A 16,995-nucleotide genomic window follows, 5' to 3' on the forward strand; every position below is an offset into this window, starting at 1 on the left:
GGTGCGGTGTCAGCGCCGATCCTGGTGAAAAAGAAAAACAAAAAATCTAAAAAAATCAATTTGCTGAAATATTGAATCAATTTGACCTCTCAACTCGATTCAAGATTTAAATCGATTTTTTCCCCAGCCCTACTACTGACAAAGAAATGATCAGTCTATTTTTTTAATGGTAGGTTTATTTTAACAGTGGGAAACAGAATAACAAAAATATCCAGAAAAAACGCATTTAAAAAAAAAAATGGATTTGCATTTTAATAAGTGAAATAAGTATTTGATCCCTTCGAAAAACATGACTTAGTACTTGGTGGCAAAGCCCTTGTTGGCAATCAAAGGTCAGACGTTTCTTGTAGTTGGCCACCAGGTTTGCATACATCTCAGGAGGGATTTTGTCCACCTCCTCTTTACAGATCCTCTCCAAGTCTTTAAGGTTTCAGGGCTGACGTTTTGGAAATCAAAACTTCAGCTCCCTCCACATATTTTCTATGGTATTAAAGTCTGAAGACTGGCTAGGCCACTCCAGGATCTTAATGTGCTTCTTCTTGGGCCACTCCTTTGTTGCCTTGGCCATGTGTTTTGGATCATTGTCATGCTGGAATACCCATCCACGACCCATTATAAATGCCTGGCTGAGGAAAGGAGGTTCTCACCCAGGATTTGATGGTACATGGCCCCGTCCATCGTCCCTTTGATGTGGTGAAGTTGTCCTGTCTTATTAGAAAAACACTCCCAAAGCATAATGTTTCCACCTCCATGTTTGATGGTGGGGATGCTGTTCTTGGGGTCATAGGCAGCATTCCTCTTCCTCCAAACACGGCGAGTTGAGTTGATGCCAAAGAGCTTGATTTTGTTCTCATCTGACCTCAACACCCAGTTCTCCTCTGAATCATTCAGATGTTCATTAGCAAACTTCAGATGGGCCTGTACATGTGCTTTCTTGAGCAGGGGGACCTTGTGGACTCTGCGGGATTTCAGTCCCTCACGGCGTAGTGCTTTACCAATTGTTTTCTTGGTGACTATGGTCCCAGCTGCCCTGAGATCACTGACGATTCTCCCGTGTAGTTCTGGGCTGATTCCTCACCATTTTCATGATCATTGAAACTCCACGAGGTGAGATCTTGCATGGAGCCCCAGACCGAGGGAGATTGACAGTTATTTTGTTTTTTTCCATTTGCAAGTAATCACACCAACTGTTGTCACCCTCTCACCAAGCTGCTTGTAGCCCATTCCAGCCTTGTGTAGGTCTACAATCTTGTCCCTGACATCCTTGGGCAGCTCTTTGGTCTTGGCCATGGTGGAGAGATTGGAATCTGATTGATTGCTTCTGTGGACAGGTGTCTTTTATACTGGCAACAAGCTGAGATTAGGAGCACTCCCTTTAAGAGGGTGCTTCTAATCTCAGCTTGTTACCTGTATAGAAGACACCTGGGAGCCAGGAATCGTGCTGATTGATAGGGGATCAAATACTTATTTCACTCATTAACATGCAAATATGTGTATAACTTTATAACTTTTTTGAAATGCGTTTTTCAGGATATTTTTGTTATTCTGTCTCTCACTGTTAAAATAAACCTACCATTAAAATTATAGTCTGATCATTTGTCAGTGGGCAAACGTACAAAATCAGCAGGGGATCAAATACTTTTTTCCCCTTACTGTATGCATTAAATAGAACATATCAGGTGCTTTTAAAGGGGAACTTCAGTCCCCTTACTGCTGGCCCCGCCCCCCATACCGGAACTGCCATTTTTGATGGCCCAGCCTCCAGGACCCGGCAGAGCCCTGCGGCACACTGGTGCATGAACAAGACAGAATAGAGGTCCTGTGCCTCCACCTGTGTGCATGAGGCTTTATGCTCACCAAAAACGGAATAATAATGACTGGGGACGTGCTTTAGGAGACCTAGACGTTACATGAGACTGCTATAGATAACAGCAATGGGGAAACACAGATGATTGCCTCAGGGGCCACTTGCAGCCTGGGGCCTTAGTTAATTAGAATTACCAATGCTACAAAGTGTTAATTCCAAGTAACTGAAAGTCAGGACCGGGAATCCTTGTACGTCTAATCCTGATGAAGGAGGGCAGCATCCACCGAAATGCGGACACCAATGGGGAGCCGGACGTAGAAGGGGGACGCCAGTAGGTACCCTGACTTAATAGGGGATGCCAATGGGCACCTTGACATAGAAGGGGGACGCCGGGGGCACCAATGGGGACCCTGACATAAGGGGATGCCCATGGGGACCCCAACATAAGGTGGGGGGGGGAACACACCAACGGGGATCCTGACGTAAGGGGGGGGGGGTGACACCAATGGGAACGCTTACATAAGGAGACCAAATTGGGATTTTCTTTTCAGTCCACAAATATTTTTAAAATATATGACGTGGCCCCCATACTGAAAAGTTTTGAGCCCCCTGCTATAGGATGAGATCGGCATCTTACCCCGCTGGCAGTACGGATGGGTTTTGCCTTTAACTTGGGCAGCAGAAGCTTCCGGTACTGCGGCGGCACGGCGGCGATGATGTCCACAAGACGGGGCTGGGCGGACAGTCCATACTTGGCCGATGTTTTTGTCTTCAACCTGCGGAAAGAACAGCAAATATTTGAGAGCCGCGCGCTATACAGGAGAGCCTTTTAAAGAGAGAGTTTTTTTTTTTTTTTTTTTTAATTAACTGCGGCGACTGAACTCCTCCGCGCTGTGTAGCTGGGGGGGTAAACACAGAAAGCACTCACAAGACGCTCTGCGCACAAATCCAATTACCCGGCGTGGCGCTGGCCTTCATCAAAGCACACCACTTTGAACATGTGCCTTCTGATAGCCGGGCTCCAAGATCCAGCTGCTCAAATAATACACATCGCCGCTATGCCTCCCGACGCGCGCAAATTGTCATTTACTAACTTCCCCCAGCTGATGCGTCTTGGAGTTAAAGGAGAGCCCTGACAAAAGCAGAATTTCATAATGAAAAGGAGTACTAAAGTCATATTCATTAAGTATTAATAAAGAGCATTAATCACTGACTTAATGTATTAGCATTGCTGTAATCATTTTTCCTACTTTGAAAACGTTTACATACCTTCAGTCTTTTCCTGAAGCTGCCAGCGGGGGGGGGGGCTATATCAACTTCCTGCTGATTGCAAAAGTGAAAGAACACATCCTGGGCACCTTTTAGACATGCATGTTACAGGGAGGGAGCTGGGCACTGATGGTATAGACTACGTGGTTTCTCAACCGGGGTATAACGATCATGGGACCTAGTTTTATCAGAAGTAGTCATGGTGTGGTTAGGTTGGCCAGCCACCAGCACCATAACAACCAATGACAATCTAGGGCCAGGATGCATGGCATCATTTGTTGCTGGGGTGTAGACTGGCTAGCAGCCGGCCTGCCTGAACAATGGTAACGCATTGCACCGAATCAGGGCAGGCGGCATGTGGGGCAACCCCCAACATATAAGAGAGAAAAGAGTGTGGATTCTCCAGAACTGCTCCACCTCCCGCCCTCTGCTGCACGGCTTGAGCCAAAAGGTAGGGCACTGATGTGAAGAGAGGACTGTGTGATGGGGGCCTCTGACATGAAGGGGTGGCTCCTGTGACGTAAACGAGGGGAGGGCCTCTGACGTAAACGAGGGGAGGGCCTCTGACGTAAACGAGGGGAGGGCCTCTGACGTAAACGGAGGGGAGGGCCTCTGACGTAAACGGAGGGGAGGGCCTCTGACGTAAACGGAGGGGAGGGCCTCTGACGTAAACGGAGGGGAGGGCCTCTGACGTAAACGGAGGGGAGGGCCTCTGACGTAAACGGAGGGGAGGGCCTCTGACGTAAACGGGGGGATGGCCTCTGACGTAAACGGGGGGGAGGGCCTCTGACGTAAACGGGTGGGAGGGCCTCTGACGTAAATGGGAGGGCCTCTGACGTAACCGGGGGCCCTCTGACGTAACCGGGGGGGCCTCTGACGTAAACGAGGGGAGGGCCTCTGACATAAACGAGGGGAGGGCCTCTGACGTAAAGGGGGGGAGGGCCTCTGACGTAAACGGGGGGGAGGGCCTCTGACGTAAACGGGGGGGAGGGCCTCTGACGTAAACGGGGGGGAGGGCCTCTGACGTAAACGAGGGGAGGGTCTCTGACGTAAAGGGGGGGAGGGCCTCTGACGTAAACGGGGGGGAGGGCCTCTGACGTAAACGGGGGGGAGGGCCTCTGACGTAAACGGGTGGGAGGGCTTCTGACGTAAATGGGAGGGCCTCTGACATAACCGGGGGCCCTCTGACGTAACCGGGGGGGCCTCTGATGTAAACGAGGGGAGGGCCTCTGACATAAACGAGGGGAGGGCCTCTGACATAAACGAGGGGAGGGTCTCTGACATAAAGGGGGTGGAGGGCCTCTGACGTAAACGGGGGGGAGGGCCTCTGACGTAAATGGGAGGGCCTCTGACGTAACCGGGGGCCCTCTGACGTAACCGGGGGGGCCTCTGACGTAAACGAGGGGAGGGCCTCTGACGTAAACGAGGGGAGGGCCTCTGACGTAAACGAGGGGAGGGCCTCTGACGTAAACGAGGGGAGGGCCTCTGACGTAAACGAGGGGAGGGCCTCTGACGTAAACGAGGGGAGGGCCTCTGACGTAAACGAGGGGAGGGCCTCTGACGTAAACGAGGGGAGGGCCTCTGACGTAAACGGGGGGGATGGCCTCTGACGTAAACGGGGGGATGGCCTCTGACGTAAACGGGGGGATGGCCTCTGACGTAAACGGAGGGGAGGGCCTCTGACGTAAACGGGGGGATGGCCTCTGACGTAAACGGGTGGGAGGGCCTCTGACGTAAATGGGAGGGCCTCTGACGTAACCGGGGGGGCCTCTGACGTAAACGAGGGGAGGGCCTCTGACATAAACGAGGGGAGGGCCTCTGACATAAACGAGGGGAGGGCCTCTGACATAAACGAGGGGAGGGCCTCTGACATAAACGAGGGGAGGGTCTCTGACATAAAGGGGGGGAGGGCCTCTGACGTAAACGGAGGGGAGGGCCTCTGACGTAAACGGGGGGATGGCCTCTGACGTAAACGGGTGGGAGGGCCTCTGACGTAAATGGGAGGGCCTCTGATGTAACCGGGGGGGCCTCTGACGTAAACGAGGGGAGGGCCTCTGACATAAACGAGGGGAGGGCCTCTGACATAAACGAGGGGAGGGCCTCTGACATAAACGAGGGGAGGGCCTCTGACATAAACGAGGGGAGGGTCTCTGACATAAAGGGGGGGAGGGCCTCTGACGTAAACGGGGGGGAGGGCCTCTGACGTAAACGGGGGGGGGAGGGCCTCTGACGTAAACGGGGGGGAGGGCCTCTGACGTAAACGGGGGGGAGGGCCTCTGACGTAAACGGGTGGGAGGGCCTCTGACATAACCGGGGGCCCTCTGACGTAACCGGGGGGGCCTCTGACGTAAACGAGGGGAGGGCCTCTGACATAAACGAGGGGAGGGCCTCTGACATAAACGAGGGGAGGGTCTCTGACGTAAACGGGGGGGAGGGCCTCTGACGTAAACGGGGGGGAGGGCCTCTGACGTAAACGGGGGGGGAGGGCCTCTGACATAACCGGGGGCCCTCTGACGTAACCGGGGGGGCCTCTGACGTAAACGGGGGGGAGGGCCTCTGACGTAAACGGGGGGGAGGGCCTCTGACGTAAACGGGGGGGAGGGCCTCTGACGTAAATGGGAGGGCCTCTGACATAACCGGGGGCCCTCTGATGTAACCGGGGGGGCCTCTGACGTAAACGAGGGGAGGGCCTCTGACATAAACGAGGGGAGGGCCTCTGACATAAACGAGGGGAGGGTCTCTGACATAAAGGGAGGGAGGGCCTCTGACGTAAACGGGGGGGAGGGCCTCTGACGTAAACAGGGGGGAGGGCCTCTGACGTAAACGGGGGGGAGGGCCTCTGACGTAAATGGGAGGGCCTCTGACATAACCGGGGGCCCTCTGACGTAACCGGGGGGGCCTCTGACGTAAACGAGGGGAGGGCCTCTGACGTAAACGGGGGGAGGGCCTCTGACGTAAACGGGGGGAGGGCCTCTGACGTAAACGGGGGGGAGGGCCTCTGACGTAAACGGGGGGGAGGGCCTCTGACGTAAACGGGGGGGAGGGCCTCTGACGTAAACGGGGGGGAGGGCCTCTGACGTAAACGGGGGGGAGGGCCTCTGACGTAAACGGGGGGGAGGGCCTCTGACGTAAACGGGGGGGAGGGCCTCTGACGTAAACGGGGGGGAGGGCCTCTGACGTAAACGGGGGGGAGGGCCTCTGACGTAAATGGGAGGGCCTCTGACGTAAACGAGGGGAGGGCCTCTGACATAAACGAGGGGAGGGCCTCTGACATAAACGAGGGGAGGGTCTCTGACGCAAATGGGGGGGGAGGGCCTCTGACGTAAATGGGGGGAGGGCCTCTGACGTAAACGGGGGGCCCTCTGACGTAAACGAGGGGAGGGCCTCTGACGTAAACGAGGGGAGGGCCTCTGACGTAAACGAGGGGAGGGCCTCTGACGTAAACGAGGGGAGGGCCTCTGACGTAAACGGGGGGGGAGGGCCTCTGATGTAAATGGGGGGGAGGGCCTCTGACGTAAATGGGGGGGAGGGCCACTGACGTAAACGGGGGGGAGGGCCACTGACGTAAACGGGGGGGCCTCTGACGTAAACGGGGGGGAGGGCCTCTGACGTAAACGGGGGGGAGGGCCTCTGACATAAATGGGAGGGCCTCTGACGTAAATGGGAGGGCCTCCGACGTAAATGGGGGGGCCTCCGACGTAAATGGGGGGGCCTCCGACGTAAATGGGGGGGCCTCCGACGTAAATGGGGGGGCCTCCGACGTAAATGGGGGGGCCTCCGACGTAAATGGGGGGGCCTCCGACGTAAATGGGGGGGCCTCCGACGTAAATGGGGGGGCCTCCGACGTAACCGGGGGGGGCCTCTGACGTAACCGGGGGGGGGCCTCTGACGTAACCGGGGGGGGCCTCTGATGTAACCGGGGGGGCCTCTGATGTAACCGGGGGGGCCTCTGACGTAACCGGGGGGATCCTCTGGCCTGAAATTATTTCATCAAGGCAGTTGTGTGCACTGCCCCAGGCTCGTTTCCCATTGATAAGTAATATTTACATTTTAGACTGGGGGCCTTAAGATTTTGCATTCTTTTATGTAACAGTTACCAAGCAACTGATCAGCACAGCTAAAGTCTGCACCATCCAATAGCAAAGCAGGGCGAAACATGCTCATCTAAAGGGATGCCATGGATGCGTTTTTTCACTCAGACTCATTAGTTGTCATTGCTTGCACACTCTGCTCTCAGTGAATCTGAATGGGTGGTTATAAATGGAGATATTGAGGGAGCATAATAAATTGTAGACAGCTATAAAATATATGGATTCAGATGGGAATCTCTGGATAGATTATAATATATTGCTATGGACTAAATGTACACAGAAATTTGAAGAAACAGGATGAAGCAATTGAGAATTGAAACTGCTTCGCCATTTTGCGTTCAAATGCACACCCCAGTGCTGTGTCATCGGCAGCTCCTCCCCACAGAAAGTGGATTAGGAGCTGGTAGGCCAGGCTCATGATCATGTGATCACTGTGTCATCCAATCACATGATCAGGAAGCCCAGAAACACCTTCCCCTTTAAACATTAGGATTTAATTTAATGGCCAGCAGACGGGGTTAAAGGGGGACTGAAGTCTGGAAGCTGTGCAGGAAAAAGGCAGACAAGGGACGAAGGGGTATTCATTAGTATTGCCAGTGGTCTCTCTGCATCTGATCCTTTCCACATTACTGAATTGCAACGCCTTGTTCTGTATTGTGTGTGTGGAGGCGGCAAACTTGGTAGAGGCAGGACTTTGCTTCCTCGTATCAGAGATGCCCCCCTTAAGACTTGCGATTCGATGACTGGTGGGGTAATGATAGTGGTGGGGGGAAGCACAGATCTACAGAAATGATGAAGCAGAAGCAGGGAGATCCTTGCACTGCAGATCTTCAGGTACAACTTCCCCTCCAGCAAGGAGAACAGTGAACAGTGGTGGCATCACCAAACCTCACTCCAAATCTGGTGAGACTAGCAGATGCACCGAACAATTGAAGCAGCAGCAGGGAGATCCTTGCACTGCAGTTCCTCAGGTACAGCTTCCCCTCCAGCAAGGAGAACAGTGAGCATCATTGAGGTGCCCTCACCAATTCTCATTCCAAATCTGCTGAGACTAGCAATCAGAGGCAGCAAACAATGCAGCTCACAGTGGGACTGTTTCGGTGCCGTCAATCCAGAAAGCAGTGGGCGGACCTAGGTGTGTCCAGGTGCTGATTGACAAGCTACATGCTTGTGAATCAGTAATGAAAATGTTGATGGCCACACCCCCTGCAACATCTTTGCCTCCCGATGTAGTGCAAGCAAGTGCAGCCTATATGAGGGGGCAACAACCCCGCTGTGAATTCAGGAGCAGTGCAGCATTGTTGCCACCCCATCACAGGAAGCTGCAAGAGGTGGACTTCGCTGGCAGAGTCAACTTGTGCATCCTAAAAAAAAAAAAAAAAAGTGCAAACGCATTTGTAATTAAGTGGTAAGCGGACTGAAGTTCCTGTTTAGCTTTTTCTTTTCCTTCACTATTTTTTTCCTGTTTTTTCTTTATTACTTTTTTAGCTGTTGGCATTTAAACTTTTTTTTTTCATTACTATTAGTTTTTTTTTAATTATTTAAAAGGGCCATTCTCTTTAATTAGGCTGCAATTCCTTCTTTCGACTTACCCTGAGAAATCACATGTCATGTCAAAGCTGTCTCGTCTCTCTGGAGGTCGGCTAACATTATAGGCTGGCAGGTCAATATTTACATGTGACTACAATGGGAACAGACCTGTCATCGGCTTTTCCTTTCCTTCCACTCTCTACTGTTTGATGTTCTTCTTTATTTGTCCAAATGTAAATTAAAGGGACGATCGTATCTAGAAGTTCCAACTAACTCAGCAGCCTTGGGGGAAAATTAATAAAGTTCACCTGTCATTTGTAGAAAACGTCGTCACCACCTTCACAGACCTATCATGGAGGTGAGTAAGGCCTCAATTACAATTCAGTAAAAAGCTAGTACAGGTACCATCATCCCGAAATTGTATAGTGAAAGGGATATAGGGGTGGAGACGTGACGGCAGTTGCTGCTACTGTCTATTCATGTGTGCACCCCCAAAATTGGAAGTTGGGACTATCATGGTACTCGATAATAATATACAGTTACAAAAATCTAAAAAAAAAAAAAAAAGTATAAATAATTTTTAATAATTGAAATACAAAATTACAAACACAATATCTACATACAGTCATAAAATCAAGAAAATATACCACACTGAATACAGCGAGTGGGACCCGCAATTTTTTGTACGGGGGATGTATGTAAGACTTTTATCTCGACCGGTTTCGCGGTTGGAACCGCTTCTTCAGGAGGAACAAGTCTATAAGGTAATTTAGGATAACTTTAATATATGAATACATTAAACATATGCAGCAAACATAAATAATCACAGAGGTAGTCACAAACCATAATACACAAGAGGTAAAATTGAGGACAGGCTCACCCACTCAGGCAGGATCAGTGGGACAGCAGGGCCCAACACAATTCCCCCCCGTGGTGGACACGGGGGATTATGAACAGACTCTGGTTTGGTAAAGAATAAATAAGAAAAATATAATGATTGGGGTAATGACAATGTAATGTGAACAGGTGTAGTGCAGGGGAGTGCATATCCAATAGAGGAAAGGTGAACCCGGGATGGTGAGAAATGGGGAGGGGAGGAGGGGAAAGGAAAGGAGGGGGGGAAGGGCGATAGGAACAGGGATAGATGGGAAACAGAGGGAAGGGAAAGGGTGAAGGGAAAAGGGGAGATGGAAATGGGAAGGGGAAGGGAAAAGGGGAGGAAAGGATGGGGAGGAAAGGATGGGGAGGAAAGGATGGGGAGGAAAGGATGGGGAGGAAAGGATGGGGAGGAAAGGATGGGGAGGAAAGGATGGGGAGGAAAGGATGGGGAGGAGGGGGGACCAGGAAGGGAAGAGGGGGGGGAGGGGGGGGGGGGGGGGGACTACCTCTGTGATTATTTATGTTTGCTGCATATGTTTAATGTATTCATACTGTATATTAAAGTTATCCCAAATTACCTTATAGACTTGTTCCTCCTGAAGAAGCAGTTCCAACCGCGAAACCGGTCGAGATAAAAGTCTTAAATACATCCCCCGTACACAAATTTGCGGGTCCCACTCGCTGTATTCAGTGTGGTATATTTTCTTGATTTTATGACTGTATGTAGATATTGTGTTTGTAATTTTGTATTTCAATTATTAAAAATTTATACATTTTTTTAGATTTTTGTAACTGTATATTATTATCGAGTACCGTGATAGTCCCAACTTCCAATTTTGGGGGCGCACACGTGAATAGACAGTAGCAGCAACTGCCGTCACGTCTCCACCCCTATATTGCTCTCAGTATATCATGGAGGTGGTTCTAGCAGGTTACACAATTAGCTTGCGCATCAAGACAAATATAATTGATTGATAATAAAAAAAAAATATATATATTTAATATTTCATATATTTTCATGGCCGAAATTGTTGGCACCCCAGAAATGTTTCTGGAAAATCAAGTATTTCTCACAGAAAAGTATTGCAGTGTCACATGTTTTGCTATACACGTTTATTCCCTTTGTGTGTATTGGAACAAAACAAAAAAAAAATGGAGGGAAAAAAAAAATCAAATTGGACATAATGTCACACAAAACTCCAAAAATGGGCTGGTCAACATTCTTGGCACCCTTTGAAAATTGTGGATAAATAAGATTGTTTCAAGCATGTGATGCTCCTTTAAACTCACCTGGGGCAAGTAACCGGTGTGGGCAATATAAAAATCACACCTGAAAGCAGATAAAAAGGAGAGAAGTTCACTTAGTCTTTGCATTGTGTGTCTGTGTGTGCCACACTAAGCATGGACAGAACAGAAAGAGGAGAAGAGAACTGTCTGAGGACTTGAAAACCAAAATTGTGGAAAAATATCAACAATCTCAAGGTTACAAGTCCATCTCCAGAGATCTAGATTTGCCTTTGTCCACAGTGCGCAACATTATCAAGAATTTTGCAACCCATGGCACTGTAGCTAATCTCTCTGGGCGTGGACGGAAGAGAAAAATTGATGAAAAGGTTGCAACACAGGATAGTCCGGATGGTGGATAAGAAGCCCCAAACAAGTTCCAAAGAAATTCAAGCTGTCCTGCAGACTCAGGGAACATCAGTGGCAGCGCGAACTATCCATTGACATTTAAATGAAATGTAACGCTATGGCAGGAGACCCAGGAGGACCCCACTGCTGACACAGACATAAAAAAGCAAGACTACAGTTTGCCAAAATGTACTTGAGTAAGCCAAAAGCCTTCTGGGAAACCGTCTTGTGGACATATGAAACCAAGATAGAGCTTTTTGGTAAAGCACATCATTCTACTGTTTACCGAAAACGGAATGAGGCCTAAAAAGAAAAAAAACACAGTACCTACCGTGAAATATGGTGGAGGTTCAATTATGTTTTGGGGTTGTTTTGCTGCCTCTGGCACTGGGTGCCTTGAATACAAGGCATCATGAAATCTGAGGATTACCAAAGGAGTTTGGGTCGCACTGTAGAGCCCAGTGTCATAAAGCTGGGTTTGCGTCCGAGATCTTGGGTCTTCCAGCAGGACAATGACCCCGAACATAGGTCAAAAAAGCACCCAGAAATGGATGGCAACAAAGCGCTGGAGAGTTCTAAAGTGGCCAGCAATGAGTCCAGATCTAAATCCCATTGAACACCAGTGGAGAGATTTTAAAATTGCTGTTGGGTAAAGGCGCCCTTCCAATAAGAGAGACCTGGAGCAGTTTGCAAAGGAAGAGTGGTCCAAAATTCCGGGTGAGAGGCGTAAGAAGCTTATTGATGGTTGTAGGAAGCGACTGATTTCAGTTATTTTTTCCAAAAGGGTGTGCAACCAAATAATAAGTTAAGGGTGCCAAGAATTTTGACCAGTCCATTTTTGGAGTTTTGTGTGACATTAATGTCCAATTTGCTTTTTTCCCCTCCCTTTTTTTTTTGTTTTGTTCCAATACACACAAAGGGAATAAACATGTGTTACTGCAATACTTTTCTGTGAGAAATACTTGATTTTCTGGAAAAAATTTGAGGTGCCAACAGTTTCGGCCATGACTGTATATATTTATTACTTTTGGGGAGCTTTTTCTGCTATATATATCTATCTCTATCGGTTTGGACATTAATGGCTGTGTGTTGAGTTATTTAGAGGGGACAGCAAATTTACACTGTTATACAAGCTGTACACTCACTACTTTACATTGTAGCAAAGTTTCATTTCTTCAGTGTTGTCACATGAAAAGATAGAAGAAAATATTTACAAAAATGTGAGGGGTGTACTCACTTTTGTGAGATTGTGTGTAATATATTATTATATGTATGTATGTATGTATATATTTATTTTGTTTGTTTTTTTAATGTATTTTTTTATTACTTTTGGAGAGCTTATTCTTCTATCTACATTATACACATTGCTTCTAGCAGGTTAGAGTGTGGGAGAGCTCGGAGTCACCAGCAGTAGCAGAAAATCAGGACAATCCAGTGCTGAAATCTCACATCCTACCTCTAGGCAAAAATCTATTGGAGTTTATTCTCTGCACATCAAATATTATTGAAATCAATAAATACAGTGTGAATGGGGGAAAAAAAAAATGCATTATAGTCACTAGTTGGAGCATGCTTCCTATGATACTCCGCTCTATTGGCCGTAATGCAATATTTTCCCCATTCATACTTTCTCCTAATGTAATCCAATGTTCTGTGTCAACGGAACGTTGTTTTCAGGCTATATTCTCTGCAGATCGAATGTTTTTCAATAAAACAATAACAGTGTGAAAGGAGAAAAATTGCTGCATTATGGCCACTATTTGGAGCTGAGGAACTTGACGATTTCCTAGGATACTCAGCACCATCTAGTGGCCATAATGCGGTATTTTTCTCATTCACACTGGGTTTTTCTTTTCTTTACGAGTTCCTCTGTGAAAATGGGGCAAAATATTTTGTGGCTATATTTTCTGCAGTTAAAATATTATTCATTAATGAAATGTGAGAAAACGACAGCATTATGGCCACTAGAGTTGGTGCTGAGTTTTAATCGGAATTATGCTCCTCAGCGACATCTAGGAGGCCATAATATCTTTTCCCCATTTCTTTTAATGATGTATTTTTTTATTCTGCGTGAATGGGGCAAAAAACTCAAATGTTCTATATTGTTGGCAGGTCAAATGCTTTGTACTGAAAAATAAAAAATAAATGTGAATGGGGAACGTACCGCACTAGCCTAGATGGTGATGGAGTATCACAAAATAAGTAGCTTGGTGGCCATAATGTAGTATTTTTACACACACAGTTTTGTTTTTCTTTTCAATGAATTTTTTTTTTTTCCTTTTTTCAAAACAGGGTGATTTTTTTTTTTTTTTTTTTTGGAATGAAGTATTTTTTTTTTTTTACCAATTAATTGATTTTTTTTCCAACTTAATGATTTTTTTTCCAATGAAGTGACCCCCCCCCAAAGGATTTGTGAATGGCCACTAGATGGAGCTGAGGAACATACTTATTTACTAGACTACTAAGTGCTATCTAGCAGCTATCATTTTTGCATTTTCATCATTCACTTTTTTTCTTTCCAATAATAGCATTCGATTTGAAGAAGAACATAGCCGTGAACATTTTGCAGAGAATTAATTTACCTGTTGTCGTTCTACAGTGCATTCGGAAAGTATTCACAGTGCTTCACTTTTTCCGCATTTTGTTATGTTACAGCCTTATTTCACAATGGAGTAAATTCATAATTTTCCTCAAAATTCTACAAACAATACCCCATAATGAGAACGTGAAAGAAGTTTGTTTGAAATCTTGGCAAATTTATTCAAAATAAAAAAAGGAAAAAACAATCCCATGTACATAAGTATTCACAGCCTTTGCTCAATACTTTGGTGAAGCACCTTTGGCACCAATTTCAGCCTCAAGTCTTTTTGAGTATGATGCTACAAGCTTGGCACATCTATTTTTGGGCAGTCTCTCCCATTCTCCTTTGCAGGACCTCTCAAGCTCCATCAGGTTGGATGGGGAGCGTCCGCGTACAGCCAATTTCAGATCTCTCCAGAGATGTTCAATCGGGTTCAAGTCTGGGCTCTGACTGGGCCACTCAAGGACATTCACAGAGTTGTCCGGTAGACACATCTTGGCTGTGCGCTTAGGGTCGTTGTCTTGTTGGAAGATGAACCTTCACCCCAGTCTGAGGCCCAGAGCACTCTGCAGCAGGTTTTCATCAAGGATGTCTCTGTACATTGCTGCATTCATCTTTCCCTCGATCCTGACTAGTCTCCCAGTTCCTGCCACTGAAAAACATCCCCACAGCATGATGGTGTTGGCCAGGAGATGAGCAGTGCCTGGTTTATTCCAGACATGACACTTGCCATTGAGGCCAAAGACTTCAATCTTTGTTTTATCAGACCAGATAATTTTGTTTCTCATGGTCAGAGTCCTTTAGGTGCCCTTTGGCAATCTCCAGGTGGGCTGTCATGTGCCTTTTTACTGAGGAGTGGCTTCCGTCTGTCCACTCTACCATACAGGTCTGATTGGTGGAGTGCTGCAGAGATGGTTGTTCTTCTGAAAGGTTCTCCTCTCTACAGAGAAACGCTGGAGCTCTGTCAGAGTGACCATCGGGTTCTTGGTCACCTCCATGACTAAGGCCCTTCTCCCCCGATTACTCAGTTTGGCTTGGGCTTCCCGCTCTATGAAGAGTGCTGGTGGTTCCAAACTTCTTCCATTTATGAATGATGGAGGCCACTGTGCTCATTGGGACCTTCAATGCTGAAAACATTTTTCTGTTCCCTTCCCCAGATCTGTGCCTCCATACAATCCTGTCTCGGAGGTCTACAGACAATTCCTTGGACTTCATGGCTTGGTTTGTGCTCTGACATGCACTGTTATCTGTGGGACCTTATATAGACAGGTATGTGCCTTTCCAAATCCAGTCCAATCAACTGAATTTACCACAGATGGACTCCAATCAAGTTGTAGAAACATCTCAAGGATGATCAGTGGAAAGGGGATGCACCTGAGCTCAATTTTGAGTGTCATGGCAAAGGCTCCGAATATTTATGTACATGGGATTTTTTTTTTTTTTAATAAATTTGCAAAGATTTCAAACAAACTTCTTTCATGTTATCATTATGGGGTATTGTTTGTAGAATTTTGAGGAAAATAATGAATTTAATCCATTTTGGAATAAGGCTGTAACATAACAAAATGTGGAAAAAGTGAAGCACTGTGAATACTTTCCGGATGCACTGTATAAGTACACCCGCTAAACTGTATTCAGACCTGTGTGTTCTACGAACGTGATATAATATATATATACCACAAACCATTTGTGCTCTGCACAAAAAATTAAATAAATAATAGGAGCACGTCCCTTATAACCTGCATTATGGCAGCTTTGTAATTCTAAGGTTCAAGCTCCAGCTCAGCCATCCTGTCAGGGGAGTGAATGATCCAAAGGGTTGCATCGTGCATGCACACGTGACTGTTCTCTAATGTCTATTGTCCGCTCCTTTAAGACAAAATTAAAAATAGGGCAGCACAGTGGTGTAGTGGATAGCACTTTCACCTAACAGCAAAAAGGGTCGCAGGTTCGAATCACGACCACGACACCATCTGCCTGGAGTTTGCATGTTCTCCCTGTGCTTGCGTGGGTTTTCCCTGGGTACTCCGGTTTCCTCCCACTCTCTAACCTACATGCTGGTAGGTTAATGAGATCCTGTCTAAATTGGCCCTAGTATATGTAGGAATGTGAGTTAGGGACCTTAGATTGTAAGCTCCTTGATGGTAGGGACTGATGTGACTGTGCAATGTATATGTAAAGCACTGCGTAAAATGACGGCGCTATATAAGTACCTGAAATAAATAAAATAAAATCGGAGTTGTTCCTGTAGATAAAAAGTTTCTAATTCTTCAGTAAGTCAGAAATCTGCAAGTACAATGCTGCCACCTGCTGGTTATAAATGGGAACTGCCCCGCAGGTTGTGTAAAAAGAATTCAATAAAACATTTAGGCCCCTTTCACACGGGCGCCTCCGTGTAGCGGACTCTGCTTTGCTCAGTGGGGGAAATTGCTCCGCTGGTCAGTCTCCACTCACTGTGCATACAAAGTCCCACTTTCCTCTATGGGGAAATCATGTGGAAACGGACCGCCTGTCCGTTTTCATCAGATCCGATAGATGGATGGATAATAGGTCCACCATCCGTCTGGATTTAACGGGCAGAATCGGATTGGATATCGGCGGCTCGTCTTGTGTCAAGAGTTCCCAAACTGTGGCTATGGATGGAAGGGGGTGACAAAAGGTCCTAACCTGAGGTGATGGATTGGGGGGCAGCCCAGGCACCGACCCTGGCGTGCATAGGCGTGCGCAGCCTATTGCATTAGGGTGTGCACCCCAAAACTCAAACACACATGCGTATGTATAATATATATATATATATATATATATATATATATATATATATATATATATATATATATATATATATATATATATATATATATATATATATATATATATATATATATATATACACACACACACACACACACACACACACACACATACTGTTTATACACACACAAATACTCACATATATGTACATAAAACCACCTATTTATGTGCCTGCCTAACCCAAGTGCCTTTGTTCAACTTTTTATTAAAAAATAATAAATGCATAGAGTTATAACTCCTGCTAGCGGCTGAAGGGTTAAAACCGGCCATGTTGCGGTGCTGCCAAAGCTCTTTGCAGGCGCTGTGCCAGCGCTGCCAATTCATTCCAATGGGCATTGGGCGGTTTAGAAGCAGTGTATACAGCGCTACCACACCACCCCAAAGATGCTGCTTGC

At 47.1% G+C, this 16,995-nt stretch overlaps 1 protein-coding gene across 1 annotated transcript in view; it reads right to left on the minus strand.

Annotated features, from left to right (window-relative positions):
- Positions 1 to 16,995, minus strand: part of ELP3 (elongator acetyltransferase complex subunit 3) — a 159,478-nt gene that overhangs the window by 133,120 nt on the left and 9,363 nt on the right. Inside the window, exon 3 of the mRNA XM_073624860.1 lies at positions 2,445 to 2,583. Within this exon, the coding sequence (XP_073480961.1) occupies positions 2,445 to 2,583 (139 nt within the window). The remainder of the gene's footprint in view (positions 1 to 2,444; positions 2,584 to 16,995) is intronic.

Source organism: Aquarana catesbeiana, linkage group LG04, assembly GCF_042186555.1.
Source record: "Aquarana catesbeiana isolate 2022-GZ linkage group LG04, ASM4218655v1, whole genome shotgun sequence".
Taxonomy (NCBI): Eukaryota; Metazoa; Chordata; class Amphibia; order Anura; family Ranidae; genus Aquarana; species Aquarana catesbeiana.